The sequence below is a fragment of the Amphiura filiformis genome, chromosome 1, assembly GCF_039555335.1.
Source record: "Amphiura filiformis chromosome 1, Afil_fr2py, whole genome shotgun sequence".
NCBI classification, from domain to species: domain Eukaryota; kingdom Metazoa; phylum Echinodermata; class Ophiuroidea; order Amphilepidida; family Amphiuridae; genus Amphiura; species Amphiura filiformis.
The window spans coordinates 13613784-13634228 of NC_092628.1; the positions used below are offsets into that span (position 1 = coordinate 13613784).

General features: G+C 35.8%; 1 protein-coding gene across 1 annotated transcript in view; it reads right to left on the bottom strand.

Annotated features, from left to right (window-relative positions):
• Window positions 1-3227: 3227 nt before the first annotated feature.
• Window positions 3228-20445, bottom strand: part of LOC140157218 (serine/threonine-protein phosphatase 4 regulatory subunit 4-like) — a 185339-nt gene continuing 168121 nt past the window's right edge. Inside the window, exons 23-28 of the mRNA XM_072180372.1 lie at window positions 15507-15737; window positions 12883-13069; window positions 9574-10167; window positions 7944-8032; window positions 5755-5848; window positions 3228-4780 (exon numbers count right to left, since the gene is read on the bottom strand). Of these exons, the coding sequence (XP_072036473.1) occupies window positions 4759-4780; window positions 5755-5848; window positions 7944-8032; window positions 9574-10167; window positions 12883-13069; window positions 15507-15737 (1217 nt within the window). The 3' untranslated portion in view covers window positions 3228-4758. The remainder of the gene's footprint in view (window positions 4781-5754; window positions 5849-7943; window positions 8033-9573; window positions 10168-12882; window positions 13070-15506; window positions 15738-20445) is intronic.

Here is a 20445-nt window from a genome sequence, read left to right on the forward strand (position 1 = left end):
TTTGTCTATATCAAAATATTTTCTACATACAATATGCAATAAATGGCAGGTTTTTTTATTTATATGGATGGAAGCATATATAGATAGCAAGGCAATAAGATTATTAGACAATCTACACATCTATTATAATATATAGCAAAAAGAAAGTTTCAAATTTGAATCACAAGGTCACAGGTCAGTCACTCCCTTTTGGTAAGGAATATCTCCCACTGCTTTGGTGGAAGGAAACGAGGATGTGTGGTCAAAATGTTTTTTTTTTTTAAAGAATATCCCTTCGTCGTTGGGCAGGAAAAACCTCCTATGTGCTTTTGGCTCCTGAACATGTTTAAAACAAAACTGCCAACAGGTTTACATAGGAGGTTTTGCTTTAAATATGTTCAGGGGCCAATGACACATAGGAGGTTTTTCCTGGCCAATGACGATATGGATATACAGTGGGCTATCCATACAACCCCTATGGAAGACATGACTTTATCTTCTACACAGGGAGTATGAAATTTCAAATGGGGTTACCTGAATGGGTGACTCCATTTGAAATCCACACCCCCTGTGTGTGAGATTAAGGTCATGTTTTCCATAGGGGGTGTATGGATTTCAACTGGAATAGCCCAATTTTTATAAGCGCTGGTTTAAATACTATTATGCCAACCAACAATTCAACTAGAAACTCTAGTTTTGTTTACATTTGCTATACTGTCCTAGCATTAATACTATGACCCTGGGAGTAATGCTGCAAAGAATACAAAACAAATACCTACGCAAAATGCTTTTTATAAATTTGTCTACTGCATTCATTTTGCAAAGCCAAGTTTGTTACAGTTCTTATCCATGAAATGTTGAATAACATTATAAAATGTAGGTACAATTATATCTATAAGTATTTCACGTTTTCACTCATTACACTTGACTCAAATTATCATTTTTGAAATACAAGGATAATTCATTCATACAATCCAGACATTCACATTGACAAGTTGGAATAAGAGGCATAATAAATGAAGTTTTGATTATCAAGTGGGTATAGATGATGACCTAAGGGCAAGTTGATTTTCAAGCAAGATAATCTATCCAGTTGAAAATGGAACACTTAGATCATTACTTTGGTGATTCCAAACAATTAATATTCCTGTCTAGATGGCTCTTGAATCAAACAGTAGAAAGCATATTCTGTTAACAAAGTATTTGACTATTTTTTCACCTTTAACTTTCTGAGAATGAAGATCATAAAAAATAACTTTTTTTAAGGCTACGACTCAAAATTAGTTTCACCAGGAGAATGTCAGAATGTTGTTGTAAAGTACAATGACATACAAATCAATTTTATCCTTTCCTGTGAACTTTTGACGAGAACGTATTTTAAGCGTGTATTGCGCTATACTGTCGTTGATTGGCTGCAGAAGCGATCTGATGTAGCCGAGTGGAAATTGATGAATGAACTTTGCGCTGCGTACACATGGTTATGTCCAATTTTGCAACATCACAGTAGTACGCACTCGTCAAATGTATACAGCAAAATATTATACAACATTCTTGCTTTCTCCCAACAATTAATGTGACTTCATGACAGCCTAACACTGTGTTAGGCAGAGTCCATGGTTTGCAACAATAACCTGAATATAAAACTTTACACACTCAATGCCCTGTTTTATATAAAATATAAAAATAATATTGTGCAAGGTTATGACAGATGCAGACATTTTATTTCTAGAGTGTATATTAAATAAACATAAATATTATGTTTTCAAAACTTTTGTGCGATGTGATCAAGCAAAATCAGTCGAAAGTCGGAAATATTGATTTTGAGATATTGTTTTGGAAACTCTTTAATTGCTCATATCTTTTGAGCCGGTTGTCCAAATTCAATGGGGTTTTCTGCAAAATGTAGCAAAATCCTATAAGAAACTGAAAATATAATATGTCCGACTTTAGACTAATTTTGCTTGATCACACCACATGTGACATAAATTGCAACTGAAGATACTTGGCAATTTAATAAAGTGTACTATGCGCATGGTGAGAGAGCAGTATGGAATTTGTTTAAGATGCTACAGCATTTGTACTGTCACATCATCTGGAGCCCCAGTGGCAGCACCAGGAACTTGTTTTCAGGGGGGCAAAGTGAATTGGGGGGGGGGATCACCCAATTGTGCGTATAATTGCAGCAAAAAGTTTGAATTTTGACAATTTTGGTTTTTAAGGCGGGGGGAAAAATATGGGGATCTTGCCCTCAGAAGCGCTGCCACTGTGGAGCCCTGTTACACACTCCTTTTTGGTGCTTGGAATACAGTGGTCCCAAAAGGGGGAAGGTGCTACAATTATGCTGAAAACTAACAATCCTGTATTTATACGCACAAATCTGTGCAACTCTCCTTGAAAATCTCAACATAGAATAGGTCTATGTCTAAAAACTGGAAGGCATTTTTATTAAGAAGACATTTTGCATGGAGTAATATTTCACCATTTTTAAACATATAGGTTTTTTATTTATTTGAATACTATATAATATTGTGAAGACTGTATTTTGTCACACACATAACATACTAATGTGGAAGTGGAATAATCATCATGTGAGGGCTCAGTACAACAATTTCTTAACTCCAACATTATCCATTTTGAGAAAAGGAGGAAAAACCTTATGAACTATACTCGGTACTCCATGGAAATACATAATTGTGTCACTGACCCTCTATGAGGCTCATGGTGATACCATATTATGGTGCTGAGACATTCAGTGAGTACAGGCTAGGAGTAATATTTCAATTGTGTAGTATGTCAATACAAACCATGACAGAGGTAATTTTCAGATTTTGTGTCCTTCAAATTTGGTGTTGCAAGCTGCATTTTCATACCAAAAACTAATTTTCACAAAAAATGGAGTTTAGATATTGTTGCGCTGAGCCCTCGCTACCCATGCAATTAGGTTATTTGTACTATACAACATAAGGCACATTTACATTGTAAGGCTTTATATATTCCTTTTTGAATCAAATTTTAAATAGTTATTTCCTAAACAATTTGGGGTTGGTATGACAAGGCTAAAGCAATGATTTTTATTCAGTTGCATAAACTCAAGAAGACTGTGACAAAAATCATATACATCATCGGTATGATCCCAAATAAACTACAGTAGCTTCCAGAGAAGTACGGCACTGTCTTGCTCTGATTGACGTGTGTGCCCTGTGAACAGACGTCAGGCTTTGTGTTATCTTCATGAGCGCTGCTAATCAGCCAATCATATTACCGGTCTGCTGTTATGATTACCAGACATTTGAATTAGCCAATCAGAGCCCCGACTTCCACTTTTACGCTGTGTAACCTCTCAAAATGTAAACAAGTGGCATTCTTTTCTGCCAGCCAAGTGAAGTTGCTGTACTCCTTACCCCAAACTATGATGGAATGTAACCCCATGTCTCTAAAATCAAATCCCTTGTGAACCAATGGGCTATTCAAGTTGAAATCCATACTTTTTGTATTGAAGACATGACCTTAATCTCCCACACAGGGGTGTAGATTCCAATTGGAGTCACCCATTCAGGTAATCCCATTTGAAATTCATACTCCCTGTGGTAAAGAATACGGTCAGGTGTTCTATAAGGAGTGTGTGGATTTCACCTGGAATAGCAGAAATGGGTCGCAGCCCACTGGTTGGGAACCTGTCTTCTTAGCCTATGAGTTTCTTCACATTAAGAGTATAAATCAGGCCTTACACACAAGACATAAACTTAATTGAATACCTGAGTGGAAGAAGGGCCCAACTCCAACTTTTTACAAAAATGAGTTAGACCCAGCATTTTATTGCCAGCAGATTGTGCTTCCTTGTGTGTGAAAGATGAGCCAAAATCCACCCTTCAAATAGTCTTCCAAGTACGCTTAATCATGGTTTTCATGGAAGAAAGGCCCAAATCCATGGAGTTGGGCCCTTCCTCCACAAATATTTGGTTAAAGAGGAATTTTGTTCATCCATGATATCTGCTTTTCACAACAATGCTAACATATTACATGCTTCTACTTGTGCAATTAATGGATAATAATTGAATTTATGTACTATTTATAACACATTTGCTTACGGAACTGGCACTTACAGTATATTAGTGGAAGAAGGGCCCAACTCCAGCTTGTATTAAGACCTGTACCATTGCCATGGAAACATTATATATAATTTTGAATTTGTGTAATATTGTATGTTCATGTATTAAAGGTCCCCTGAAGATGAAAACATTCTGCCTATAAAACTTTTCCAAGTATTAAGTTTTTTCTTAATATCTCAAAAACAGTTTTGATGGAGTTGGGCCCTTCTTCCACTCAGGTATTCAATTGGGAGCACTTGTACACTGCAGTACACCACTCCTATCAAAGACCCTCTGATTATTTTAAGAATGGTGAATGCTCACAGAATAATGTACAGCTCATGGTTGGCATACATTATTATACAACTTAGCCTGAGCCTTGAAGAAAATGAATTTTCCCTGGGTTCACTTTCCATACTGTAAAAGTAGAACTAAATACTGGAGTAAAATCTTCCTGATCTGCTTTTTACTCCATCTTCAAAGAGACTAAACGAGTTGCTGTCCATATCAGAGTCTTCAAACATTGCATATATGTTCCTGCTAGTGGTTAGGTTACAGGTGGAAGATGAGAACACAGGTGGAAGGTAAGAATTCACAGAATATCTACATGACTGGAAGCTGTCAACTGTGTACACTTGGATGACGTCAACTGCACTATTTTCAAAGGGAAGAAATGTGTCTCCAGTACATCTCATGATTTGGTGCCCTTTTTTCTGCAAGGAAAGATTCACAATGGTAAATTATTCGATATGACTAACTGATGATTTGGTTTTCATTGTTCTCAGACCAAGAATATAAGTCTGGATTTCAAAACCAATGGCAAACATCTCTTGGTATAAGGCATTACATGATCATAATTGATCCACTTTTCTCTCGGACTAGTTCTAGTCAAAATACATCTATGTGGTGTGGTGTCATGGGATTGCTTATGGTCAACATACATACATACATGAGAGCTTTTGTTACACGCCATTTCAAAAGATCACAGCGTGAAAAACCAAAACATATGCAAAATATATACAAGAAACAATTGAAAAACAAAAGAAAAATGAAGCATGAAGCAAGCAAAATTATGTTTGCGGAAACAGGTGGGTTTTGAGGCCTTTTTTAAAGGCAGAGCCTGTTTGAACACTTCGCACAGATGACGGTAAATTGTTCCAGATCAGAGGTGCATTGTAGGTAAATGCCTTGTCGGCAGCGGATTTATGGGTTAACATACAGTTTATGTGCTTTGGACATAATCAAAATATAGTCCATTTGGCTTCCATGAGAGAGTGACGTCAGTGCGTGCTCCAGTGTGCGTATTAATATATTGCACACATCGACTCACAAAGAACTGGCGTGTTTAGACCCGGTGGTGGACTATATACTCAATTTATATTGTCTTCATTTCACAGAAGCATAATGTCTTTTGTGGTATCGTGTATGCTGCATCAAACTACTGCCAAACCTTGCTTGATTGTTTGCATCCATATGTTAACTTCAATGTTTTAGAGGTGAAGTATTATGAGCCCCATTGGCATTCTTCTTACCTCCTCTATTTCACTTTGCTACTTTTATATGTGAATTTAGGGGGTGTAGAATTTTGACATTCACACTCCGTGTGGCAGATTAAGGTCATGCCTTCCATAGGGGGTGTATGGATTTCAACTGGAATAGCCCCTATGATTAGATTTGAGTCACTTACATTCTACCTGTTGAGCTGCTAGATGATGCACTAGATGTCGTCTGCCGCGTGCGTGAACTACTTAATGAGGGCGCTGAACCTTTTCTACTACCATCTGTTAACAAAAAATGTTTTATCATGGTTTTTTATATTTCATTGAAAAATATTTTCTTTACATAATTACAGGTAAATTAGGTAATTCTTGGCAAGCTTGAACAATCGGAAAGCTAGTGGCTCTGCGATAAATACGCGCACACATAGCGCGGTTACAGGAATCATGCACAAACCTTACATTGTGTATACACTTAGCACGCTACATGGACGCAATACGTACATTAGAGCTTGGTCAAGAATGACTTAATTTCCCCTTAGTGAGACAGTTTAGAATAAAGTGCATTGTGGGTAATGTCACAGTAGACCGATGCCCTCGATCGTCAACATTCTGGGTTGATGACTGAGAAACTTATGTGCTAAAAAAAATGTCAAGACTTTTCCCCAAATTCTGGGGGGAACAGAGACTACATAGTTGTATCCGAGACTGCGCATTGCATCAAAATTACCCTTTTGCTTTTGACCCTGCTTGTTTTTACACATATTTTTAGAGCAGCAGGCGGGTTAGGATACACAGGCACCGAGAGGAAGTTGGGATTATTTTCATAAGTCCGACACAACATGAGCGAGAAATTTTTCAGTCATCACTACCAAGCATAACACAAATAACACATGCAGTGGTAGACGAAGAAGGAGGGTTCATCTGGATTGTCAATAATAACTGTTTGACAGGAATTTATACTATCAAATCCATTTTTGGTGACATACCTTGTTATAAGGTATGTCACCAAAAATGGATTTGATAGTATGAATTCCCGTCTATCAAATCCATTTTTGGTGACATACCTTGTTATAAGGCATGTCACCAAAAATGGATTTGATAGTATGAATTCCTGTCTATCAAATACCTTGTTATAAGGCATGTCACCAAAAATGGATTTGAAATATTACATGCCTATGAGTGTGATAGTACAAAATATATCATGAGGTCAAATTTTGACTTTTCTATTTCATATATAGATCAGTAAAAATGTGACCAAATGATATATTTTTACTATTACACGAATATTGGCATGTAATATTTGTTTTATATCATGATATCACATGGTTTCTTTTCATGCCATGTGATAGTAAAAACTATCACATGGCAAAAGTCACTGTAATCATGATATAATATGAATTCCCATCTATCAAATCTATTTTGGTGACATACCTTGTTATAAGGTATGTCACCAAAAATGGATTTGATAATGAATTCCCGTCTATCAAGACCATTTTTGGTGACATACCTTGTTATAAGTTATGTCACCAAAAATGGATTTGATAGTATGAATTCCCATCTATCAAATCTATTTTGGTGACATACCTTGTTATAAGGTATGTCACCAAAAATGGATTTGATAATGAATTCCGTCTATCAAGACCATTTTTGGTGACATACCTTGTTATAAGTTATGTCACCAAAATGGATTTGATAGTATGAGTTCCCGTCTAATGTCAGAGGGGATAAACAGTTTGGTACTTGAACAGTATTTTATATATTGGAGTTGAAATTCACACTGTAAAAATGTGCTCTAGTTCTTGTTGCTCAAGTAACCAAAGCCAGTTGCTACACATTCAATGCTAAATGGGTGACCTAAACATTTAATATACAAATATTAACTGTCTATGAGTGTGATGGTCGAAATATAATCACGAGGTGAAAGATGGATTGTTCCATTCCACGAGCCGAACGGCGAGTGGAATGGAACAATACATCTTTCACCGAAAGTGATTATATTTCGACCATTACACTAATTTAAGACAGTTAATATTTGTTTTATATCACTCATGCATAAATTCTATTACTAAAATACTATTTAAGGTAGGAAATACATTTTTTCATCAACATAACACCATGCTTTGCCGTGATATACTTCACATTTTGGGGTCTACCCCATAACTAAATCGGCGAGTCCAAGAGTCAGCGTCAAAGACGGCTTAGCGCGAGGCGACTACTGGCAGAGCACTATGATAGTAAAGACTATCACACGGAGAGGGTGATGGTAAAAATGGCAAATGGTAATCAACCAATGAACTGTCTAGAATTTATGTATGAGTGATATAATTATATATATTCTCTTTCATTTCTTCATTTTCAGATTGAAGTCCCTACTTACCTGTGTTAAGATGACTACTACTAGATTTCTTAGTCGACCCTGTTGATGACGATGAAGCATTTGAATCAGTGCTTCCTTTTCTTGACAACCTATGGGACAAACATATTGCAGAAATTGTACAAACTTTACACACCCACAGGCAAAATCATATAATTAGGTTTCCTATAGATACTCTACATTAAAATGGCCTTTCATGAAATTACATATGGGCTGTTTCATTTGAAATCCATACCCCCTATGGAAGACATTACCTTTTTTTCCCACACAGGAGGTGTAGACTTCAGGTGACCCCATTTGAAATCTTTTCCCTCTGTTTGGGAGATTAAGGTCATGTCTTCCATAGGGGGTTAAGGATTTCAACTGGAATAACTGGAGTTCATTTGAGATGTCCTGCAATTAACACAGTAGTAACAGTTCATTGAAAGTCAATCTTTTATCAAATTAGTTAGGCAAACCAACTACACATTCCAACAAATATTTCCAGCAGCAAACTGGCAGCTTTCTTTTCTTCAAATGGTTCTTTTTGCAATTAGGCTCAAAGCAAAGGACATTAAAAATAAAACTTTTTTGATCACCTGCTAAAACCAATTTCCCCTTTTCTCTACTTGATTCTATATACTTGATTGCTCGTTTTTGATTTAAAATAATACTTACGTTATGACTGCAACAACAAATATATCCACAGTATAATAAGTATACTGATCATTATATACCAAATTTGTTAGTCTCACACCACATCCACTACAAAGCTATTGATATGATTACAAGAATATATATGACACTGAACTTTATCCATCATGCAAAACATAAAACACTGATTGTGTATGGGAAAAAATGTGACCTAACACCAGTACACAAGGCTCATGTTGGTAGTTGTATGTCTTGAATACTTGAAACAAATACAAGTTTCCTAAATGTTTTTAACATTAAAAGAAAACATGCATTTAGCAAGTATTTATAGAACATTTTGTCATTCTTATTTGAAAAAGAATTTTAAATGTCTAAAACATAGAAACCTGTATTTTGAGTGATTGTAACATGGCAATTTTAGAGTTTCAAAATTTCTGGAATGGAAAGCAATTGATCTTTGATGTAGAATTTTAAAAATATTAGTATTTCAGTTTTGTCCACTTTCAACAAGAACCTCATTTACTCATGTTGGGTCACATATTGGATGAATAGAATATCATTTTATTCAACAACAAAACATAATGACCCAATGAAAAAAAACCACCATTCACAATTCAAATCTGGGAACACAGTTAACTGAATAATCTGATATTTTACCAACTGAGTAAATGAGTCAACTCAGATAGAGTAAATGAGTCAACTCAGATAGAGTAAATGAGTCAACTCAGAAAGAGTAAATAAGTCAACTCAGAGTAAATGAGTCAACTAAATGAGTCAACTCAGATAGAGTAAATGAGTCAACTCAGATGGAGTAAATGAGTCAAATCAGATAGAGCATACTCATTTGCTCAGTTGATAACGGGTCCCAGGATCCAATCATGGATGATCAGTGGCCGCCATTATGTTGTGTATATGAATTTTCAACATTGGTTTCTACTTAAAAACCATTTTCTCTTCATTTGATTTGCTCATGCAATAACTACTTTCATGCAATAACTACCTAACATTATCTGAGCTGTTTCTAGTTGATGATGAAGATTGTGTTTTTGAAGATAACCCAGCAGTTCTTGTTGCATTTCCATTTCTAGTTGATGTTGCCGTCTTAGTAATACCATTCTTTGATGACACAGCACCATTTTTCGACGACGACGATGATGATGGTGAAATTTTGCCTTTAGATAAACCAGTCTTTGATGTTGATGTCGATGCTCCCGTATGCTTGGATGAAAGACTAGTTTTTGATGATTGACTACTACTCTTTGATGATGACAAACTACCCCTCGATGACGAGGACAATGAGTGCGCTTTTGCTTGCGAAGCGACAGTGCCTCGGGTGAGAGAGGATAAACTACTCTTGGGTGAAATGGCCCTGTTGGTGGTTTCCCTGGGTGAAGTGTTCTTGTTGGGTTCGCGCGGCGAAGTCTTGGTGGTGTCTCGTGGTGAGGTCTTGAGGTCTTTTGGTGAAGTTTTGGGCTCCTTTGACGCTATCTTAGACTCCTTCTGTGAGGTCTTGGGCTGGTTAGGAGTGGCCTTGGGTGTGACAACTTTGTTTTCGGGAGTGCTAGCTATCTCATCGGAACAATTGGTGCTAAGTCTAGATGTATGTAAAACACACAAACGAACAGCAAACATATTTGGGAGTGTGATTAGTGGTGAAATGAGTTAATAGGCAGCAGAACCATGGGAAACCAAGCAATATGTATGATTTACATAAATCAATGCAAAAACATTTTGAAATGCCAATTATGAATGCCAATTATGCCCAGGAATGCCCATTATTATTCATAATTGAACAGAGATGGAAATACATTCTTTGAGAGAAGTCTACTGGGGTCCCAACACATCATCACCACCAAATAAAACAGCTGTATAAAAATTCATGATCCACGGTAGGTAGGACCTTGCCCATTCGCTACTTGCATGGTTCCGCCATTATGCACTGTATGCGGGGAGAGCCTCGAACTGGCAGCATAAATGAATGGAAATTGAACCAGTCATATAACATTCTGTGTAAGGTTACGCAATTCTTCCTTAATGTATGCTGCCAGTTCGAGGCTCTCCCCGCACATAGTGCATAATGGTGGAACCATGTAAGTAGCGAATGGGGATCGATGACAGCTCTGGTAAAACTTTCATCACGAGAGAGAACTAAATATGGCACATGTGGTTCAGACAGAAAAGCAAGCAAGAACCTCAAAATCTTATTTGACTACATTGCATTGGGTATAGGGACTCTAGTAGATCTTCTTGCAATTTCTAGTTCAAGATGTGATTTCGTTATTTTCCCAGCATTCATCCTGTTTCGACTCAAGTATATTGTTTCTGCTGCCTATTTGTATGACACATCTAACAATCACTGCAATCATTACAACCAACATGCAAAGCTATGTACTAGTCAAAATCATGCACATGCAAATATACTCGCTTCCAATTATTCCTGCACAAACTTGTCAAAATCAAGCTTAATGGGCTATTCCAGTTGAAATCCATACACCACTTATGAAAGACATGACCTTAATCTCCCATACAGGGAATGTGAATTTCAAATGGGGTTACCTGAATGGGTGACTCCATTTGAAATCTACACCCCTTGTGTGGGAGATTAAGGTCATGTCTTCCATAGGATGTATGGATTTAATCTGGAATAGGCCATTTTGGCATAAGCAAAAGCAAAACATTGCTTGAACATGATGCAAGGCAAATTTGTTATCTTTTCTATTTAATTTTATTCATTTAATTATCATCAGAAATTTGGAAGTGAGTACAGGGTCCAGTTCACTAAACTTTCGGAACTCGAAGTAACCATTCATGAAGTTATGAATACCCAATACTAGACGTAACTTTACAGAGGTTCTCTAGGAAATCCCTATTACTTACGAACGGTACCGTTCGTAAATAACTTACGAACGATTTCGAGACTTACAAAGCTTCGTAAAGTTTAGTGAAATGGACGATTTTCATGATAGTCATGCAATAATTCACTTGTGAAACACTGTCATTGCAACTTTACGTAGATAAACATGCAACAAATATTTTTTTGCTTTCAGTTTTACAAGTGCAAAAACAGCTGTAACTTTACACATAGTACTATAATAAGTAGCAATCACATGCATAATTATATGAAGTATTAAAACACCAAAAGCTTGCGGCACATTATGCCATTTTTGCTACAGCCTAATCAAAATATATCACTTTCTTTTTTGTGACAAAAAACAGATGTTGCACTAAAGCCAACATGACAAACGATACAACTAATATTGGCAAAACTTTAGGGTATGGGTTGCCATCCCAAAGGTTTATGGTTAGGTTTGGGTTAATGAGGATTAGTAGGGATTGTTGGAATTAGAATATGGGTGGCATCCCTTACCTCTAGCAACTAATCTTGAACTTTCATTTTGTTTCCAAAATTGTTAATTTCAATTCTGATTACGATTTCATAATACTACTAAATCAGACCTAAACGAAAGAGGATCTTGCTAACTAAGAACAGCTTTTTCTGGATTTTTCTGAATTAATAAACAACTGTTTAAACTTGATGAAGATATGAAATATATCACAACTGTAACAAGATGACTCTTAGACCCCTTTTTACATCAGGAAATTGTCATATTTTGATTTTAACTTATTGACTATCAAATTCAGTGCCAAGTTTTAGTGTAAAGTAGCTTCAAGAGAGTTCAGCAACAGAATGCACGGTGGGTAAATATCTGGTGAGATATCGCAGCCGGGCTCACACAGTATTACAATGGTGACAAACTTTGCACTTTAAAAAAAACATTTAAAGTTTCACTAAACAAAGATCGCTTGAACCGACTTTAGAAGTGCCAGTTTTGTAAATGAAACATAGCATCAAAGTAGTTTTCTATCAGTCAAAGTTCAATCATTCCCACAGTTGTTTATGCATTTTGCATTCCAGATTTGTACCCAAAATGCACTGTTTTGAATTATCGAAGTAGCTTATTTGTTTGCGACTTTTAAAAGACACTATTCAATGTGGTTTGGGAGCAGCATTTAGTCAAATTCAATTGCACTTATTCACCTCTAAAATTGCATCTTTTGCAAGTATAAACAGTCCAGTGAAATTAGCTTCTGTTTTTCCTGCATCTCACCCGCCGGAATCAAGACTAATTTATGCTAATCCTATTTCGCAACTGAATTTGAGATCAAAATCAAATGATGACTTTTCATAGTGTAAACTGAGTCTAAATATGCTGCTGCACATACACATGCAATTAACAAATCCAAAATATATCTCACCAATATCACACAGACACACCACAAAAACATGTCACTACCAATCACACATTACCTTGACGACGGCTTATTGTTATTTGGTTCAGCATTTGAGTTTGGTGAACTCTTAACCCCTAGTCGGCTGGCAGCTGAAAGTTTTGACGAGCCCGCTGCGGAGCTTGACAACTTTGGCGACCCTGGCAATGTTTTTGGTGATCCCCCAAGACTGGCTACTCCTCCTTTGGTTATGCGACTCTTCACCACTGGAACAAAGGTCAAAGGTTATAGTTAGTAAAAGATGAGCCTATCCGCATGAAGTAGGTGCTACAGATACAAAGTTATTTAGCCTTCAGCTTGCTGTCACCATGTTACATTCATGAGAAAAAAATTGAGGATATACAAAATTGGCAGCTGCATTTAATTATTTTTGGCCAGGTATATACCGATTTAAGAGTATTTTGTGTCTGTGCTTAAATTTGAACAAGCAAAAAAAGGTGAGCTAATTGATGCCTCCCAGAAGCTACCGAATCCCACACCCTGGGTGCCACCTTGGAACAGGGCATGGCTGGATGTCACATTATGACACCGATCCAAATCACCCTGGCAGGGTTGGTGTTAGCGGAGAGAAAACCTGTTTTACGGGCCTGATCGACCCAAATTTTACGTTGTGGAAGAATCTGTTTTTTAATGCTAAAATCATGTAAAATCAGCTGTTTGTTGGCCAAAATTGATTGATCTTGACAAAATTCAGAACACAGATTTTTCAAACTTTGTGATATTTTAGGGTCATTACAGCCTCCAGAAAAAATATCCTGACCAAACCTACTAAAACGGTGTTTTTGTTACATTGCCCAATGGAACATTTCACAACTTGGTACAGGGTCATCACCAAATATGCTGCAATTTTTCCCATTACTAGCAACATGTTGACACACAAGTGGTGTTGTTCTTGTTCAATACTGTGGCTATCTTTTGTTTCAAGTATAGAGATATGGTCAAACACTTGACATTATTAACCCCCTGGATACTACTGGTCATCTAACAGCATTTCTGATTGGTTGATAACTTGAAATGCTCATTTCAATTGCCAATTATGACCAGGCTTTAAACTATTTATGGCCAAACTTGCATTTGCAGATGATCTTATTTAATACCCTCCTTGATTGGTTCAAAATTGGACACAGTATTCATTTTGGCCAATCGGCAGGTAGTTCTCATTGGGTTAAGATCATAGTAGGTGATACAAGTAAGCTCTCAATGATAACCTGATTACGTTCGATTACATGAACTCAACATCAACATTACCATATAAAGCTCTTGATAATGAGATGATATGAAACCAATCTTCTTTCAATGGTTATAAAACAAACAAATAAATTTCTCTTTAAGGTAAGCTTTAAGAATAACTACCACTACCCAAGAGATACGGATTAGGGTTAGGGTTAGGTTTTAGGGTTAGGATTGGGTTAGGGCTAGGTTCTAAGGTTAGGATTGGGTTAGGGCTAGGTTCTAGGGTTAGGATTGGGGATGGATTAAGAGATTAGGTTAGGATTATGATGGGGCCAATTAAGCCAATTTGATTCCATTAGGATTATGTTCAAGTGTTTGACCAGGTATTTATTTTCTAATTTACAGAATATACCATCACCGTTAACAAGTCTATAGATATATGTTTACAATTATTACTATATAACCTAACCTATAAAATATAAATAGGATCATAATTTACTTCATAAAAAGCACAATTGATCAATAGACAAGTTACCAACAATATATTTGACTTAAAGAATTATGTGATATGAATTTGCAAGATGAGTATATTGTTGTAGCCCATATTACCTGTTTTTTAAAAAGTGCAGTGATTTATAACGTGCTACCCATATAGCGCAGTGTATAAAGGTGTTACCCTGATCGGAATAAATCGATAACATTCAGTGTCTGTCATATTCACATGCCGTAATGGATCACAACCTTTGGGCATATACAAAACTTGGCACTCACAAGTCATAAAATACTGTTTACCCTTTGCTTTATTTTTTCTTCCAGTTGCACCTGCTCCCAAATCCAAACCCAAAAATGCAGTCAAAGACTCTGCCATGATTTTTCTGGAGTTTTACACTACTTTAACTTATATCTCACTATCATTTGCAGACAAAACAACTCATAAATAATTAGATAGGCTTTGCCAGAAATTCAATATAAGTTATAGCATTGCTAAGAGTATACTGTTGGTTATCACAGTACCATTGCCGCCGGTCCCTGTGTTATGGTCAAGCTTGTATATTTTCAATCTTGTATTGAGCCCTGATGAAGTCGTGAGACACATCTGATAAAAGCTTGACCACTAACACAGGGACCAGCTCCAATGGTACTGTGATAACCAACAGTGTACTCGTAGCAACACTATAACTTAAAACAACTCATTTTGCTGAAACAGGTCACATAATGTATCAAAAAGTTAAATTTAGTATTATGTGTGCATTAGTATGTTTAATAAAATTATGAAATGTTAATAAATTAGGTTTTTAAGTTGGAAACTAAGAAAACATGCATTAAATATAATTAATGACTTGCAGTTTAGTTGAGTATTATGAGTTATCATATAACAGGATTAATAAATCATGCAATAGTTTTGCTTTATATTATTATTCGACCATTCATATATATTATTTTTTACGGCAACATGCACCGCATGCTTACTCTCACGTGCACGTAGCGTGCGCACAACAGACAAAAGGTACGTCACACGCGCAACCGACTCCTCCGAATCAGAGGAGAGTGACGACACAGATGAGGAGCGAGATCGAGACGACGTTGGCGATGACGACGACGACAGTGATGACGAATAGTGATATGGTGAAGGTGAAGGTGGCGGTGAACTTAAATTTAATGGTAGTAATGGTGATGATGGCGGTGAGGTGGTATCATTATCTACAGTGATGATGCAAATCATAATCAAACTTGTCAATCAAATAATTTGCCATCGATCGATGATTACTGGGTAAGATAGTGAGGTGTGATTGATGCATGCCTGTCCACTGCAGATCTGTTTTTGTTGTGGTGATGTGGGTCGATGGGGAGGTCTAGGACTTGAAACGGTGGAGGATGGATTTGCTAATTTGGTATCAATAAATGTAAGATGCTTCAAGTTCCTTGAAGTAGGTAACTTCAGCAGGAAACTTTTGTAAGCCAGAAAAGGCATGCTTCAGTGCAATAATATTACACATCATGCTTTCCACAAAAAAACTACCTGCAACAGCCCAAGATACTGCATAACCCATTTAATATCATCAGAGATTCAACTCAGTAGAGGGTCATCCTATCCAGCCTACATCTTAAACAACCATCACATCACAGCTAGGGTAAACAGGTACATGCAGCAGTGCATTCTTCAACTGGAATATAGTTTTCACGCTACAAGTTACAAGTCTACGGGAAAACAGGCTATTTTTTTCAAGAAGTGGAATTCTTGAAATTAAAAAGGGAGGAAAACAAAATCTCAAGTGATAATTTTGCAATCACAGTATCAACATATAAATAACAGATACAGTGATTTACTTGGTAAATTAAGCAAGCTTACACTGGAAAGCAAAAGCTTGTAAAAAGCTGCTTGAATTTTAAAGTTTGAAGAAAAAGCAAGCTGTAAGGTATTTTGATATATAATGTTTAGCAAGTACATTCTTAGCCAGTTCATTCAATGGCTGTGGGATAATTTATATATACGTTTTGAAGAAACTTAATTCAACAGCAAGCTAAAAGGTGTTTTGGTATATAATGTTTAGCAAGTACATCCAGTGCAATAACAACAGAAAATGTGGGATAATTGATCAATATAGCACTATGTATTTGAGACTTTAAACTTGATTAAATAAAGGCAGAGACTAACACACATCAAGACACACATAGTGACAATCGAACACAATATTAGTGCTATCAACACCATTTGCTAAGTGCACTGACAAAAAAGCAGGGGTAAAATTAACTAAACATATTTTTTTCTAATAATTACCCTTAAATTTGCTACTGATTACCTCTAAATTAAAACAAAATTTAATCTAGCTTTCAAAAAATATTTTGCTTTTCATTTCTAAAGTTCATACACTAACATAATCATGGACACATTTGTTTGACTACATATTCTGAATGATGTGGACAGGCATGCATTTGAATTAGAGTCCTGCAGGGACCAGGATGCCCACAATGCCCCCCCCCCAAATAAACCATATTGGTTGGCTTCTTTTTGGAAAAACTTTCGCAAAAAAGAAAAGATATACCAATAATGACAACTAACAGAACTACTGCCAGGTCAGGATAAAAATCTGTTGGTTCCTTTTTTGCTTGGGGGCAAAAGAGTTTTATCAATCAGGCTGGGTTGATGGCTAAAGTTATGGGGGACTCTCAGGTCTGAATGTAGAGCAAACCTGTCCTGCAGAGCTTTAATAATCTGAATCTCACTTTGGGGGTAAATAGGTTGGCCTCTGACACAGGTAAATCAAACAGTTCCTGTATAAAGTACACTAACCATGCGACATAATACAAACATCATAATGTACATTAGCATTGTGTATCTTCATATATAATTTATATCAAAAATATTATCAGGAATTGGCAATTTGTGCATTTCATAAACATGATTTTGAGTTCTGTTTACAATTTGTGCATGTATATTTTTGTGTTTTGACAGTTTTTAACAACTTTGCTTGTTTTAAAAATCGCCTTTCTTACATAGCCATATTAGACATGAAAGAATACACTGAGATGTGTTTAGCGCAAAAATGTATGTTCCGCAAAAATTTGCTTTTTAACATATTCAGCATTATACACAGATGGCATATAAATCATGTGGACTATTTAGACCATGTCTAAATGGGCTATTCCAGATCAAATCCACACTACCCCTGTGGAATATTTTGGAAATATCTGCCACAGGAGGAGTATTAATTTCAAATGGAATGAACACATTAGCAGCTCTATTTAAAACTCACTCTCCCTCAGGGGAAGATTCAGGTTGAATCTTTCTTACAGGGTGTTTGAAATTCAAATGAAGCTGCCTAATGTGCTCATTCCATTTGATATTCATATTCCCCCTGTGGCAGATATTTCCAAAATATTCCACAGGGGTAGTGTGGATTTTAAATGGAATAGCCCGATGGAAAAGCAAAATTGAAGATACTTTTTAACATTTTTTTATTTAGAAAAAAATGTGTAAAATTTCTCTAGCTGTGCTAAAGGCCAACCCAGTATGACAAAAGAACAAATATATAGAAATGATGCAAAACAGGGTGAAATCAATCAAATCTGCAAATGAGAAAGAAAACAAACATGATTAAATTAAATGCATGATGAATTTGGATGGCACGGCAAAGTGTTAAATTAAAAATTAATAACAACACACTATAACATGCATGGAATGATGGGGCAGAAATTAATGGTTGCTTCATGATTTTGTTTTAAGACTACCATGACTATGGAAAGTAGGCTAAACTTTTATGGTAAATGATATATATTGAAACAAGAATTGTCTTTAAAAAGGACAACGCCATGGATGAAGATCATGGCGTTGAAGTACTTGGAATGCTAGTAATTTGTTGTGCATGGCATAACTAACCAGGTGGGAAATATTGTATTTATTGGTAAATACCATCAATGACAATACTAGGAAATACTTGAGAATTTTCATGGAAAAATATCTATATGTATACTAAATTTATTTTATCTGGTATATGAGATTTTAAAAAAGCAGATTTCCATTAATCTTTCTGTGATGGATTCTACGTGGTTTGTCTTGTTCATTGAAACCGTTTGGTCTTTCAAAACAACATGATACAATAGCTAAGAATTAGAAAACTGTATAAGAATTTGTTTAAAAAGTCAGAAGGAAAAATTAAATTAAATGTCAGTGCAGATGCAAACTACTGGAATCAGATTTTGCTTCTTTATTTAGCCTGGCAGTGAAGTGCATTCCATAACTAATATGCAGAATTCTAATTGCAACATTGCAGACAGTTCATTTTATGGTAATAGTTTTATATAAAAGAACAAGATGTTCTACTTGCAGTTAAGTATGCATCCTAAAAATGGAAAAAAAATTATACACACAGTTAAGTGCTTGTCTTAAAAATAGAAAATATGTTCTATTTGCAGCTAACTTTGCATCTTAAAAATAGAAAAGATGTTCTACTTGCAGTTAAATTTGCATCCTAAAAATAGAAAAGATGTTCAACACACAGTTAAGTGTTTGACTAAAAAATAGAAAATATATTCTATTTGCAGCTAATTTTACATCTCAAAAATAGAAAAGATGTTCTATTTATAGTTGAGTTTGCATAGAATATTTACACAATAGAAAACATGGTCTATATGCATTTAAGTATTATCTGATAGAAAGTTAAGAAGTTCTATTGCAGTATGAATGCTTGCGATAGAACAAAGTTCTGCGTACAATGGTGGGAATTATTCACATGAAGAGAAATTCTCTTTCCCAAAATTAGAAAAAAGCATCTTAATAATAGAAAGGATATTCTATTTGCTGTAATATTATGTAACTTTCATTTAAGAAAAGAAATTCTACTTGCCATAAAAATGCTAGTTAACAGTAGAAAAGAATATCTACTTGCAGTAAAATGTATATGTACCGTAACCACCCGGGTATAAGCCCACCTTCGGCTATAAGCCCACCCCCTATTTTTCAAAACATTCTGGGAACAAGGGTGCACTCAGGTATAAGCCCAGTACTAAATTTTGGCCAAGTTCTTTTAATCAAATCAATGCTTTCTTCTCATATTTAAGAACAAATATAAAAAATATCAGTTCATAATTAATATTCCACACTTATAATTTTAAGAAATTGACGTAGATGATAGAAATTACTGGTACATTGGGCATATACAAAATACAAATGGGGGTGAGTGTTCTCATTTTTAAATTCAAGCACTAGCCCATCCCCGGTTATAAGCCCACCCCCATTTTCGAAGTGAAATCTGCCATCTAGGGGGGTGAGCTTATACCCGAGTGGTTACGGTATATACAAAGTTCTACTTGGCAAGAAAGAAAGAGTGTAGTATATACCACCTTGCGACAGATCTCTGCAAACTAATAGTATGGGAAATTGAAAAGATTTAGGAGCGCGATATAGAGCTTGAGGCTTCTTACGTATGACAATTGTTCGTTCCTCAACATCCTCCTTCACAGAGGCTTAAAAAAGATAATTGAAAAAAAAAATGCAATTGGATAATGAAAAATGTTTACACTTCAAAAGACTTGCATTAATACATTAATATTTTTAAATGTTCAATACCAAATTTGGAATTTTTCAAGGTTTTTCTGGAAATACAGACTGAAGTTTTATCCGAGAGGCAATTAGTGAAAAGTGAAAATAACGAAAACAGTGTTTCTTTTAAACTTATCGATAACTGATAGTCAGGTAAGTTTGTGAGTGGATATCGGAATGAGTCAGGTTGGGTATATCGAAATCTAAATTGTAAATCAATCATGCATTTGAACAAAAAGAACATTCCAGGCAAAAGTGCAGGTTAATTTAACACACAACAATCTGTAACTGTGCAAAATAAACTCAAATGTGCACCACTGCCAAGTAATATCAAACATGCATATTCACTACAAAACAATCATTCTTTGT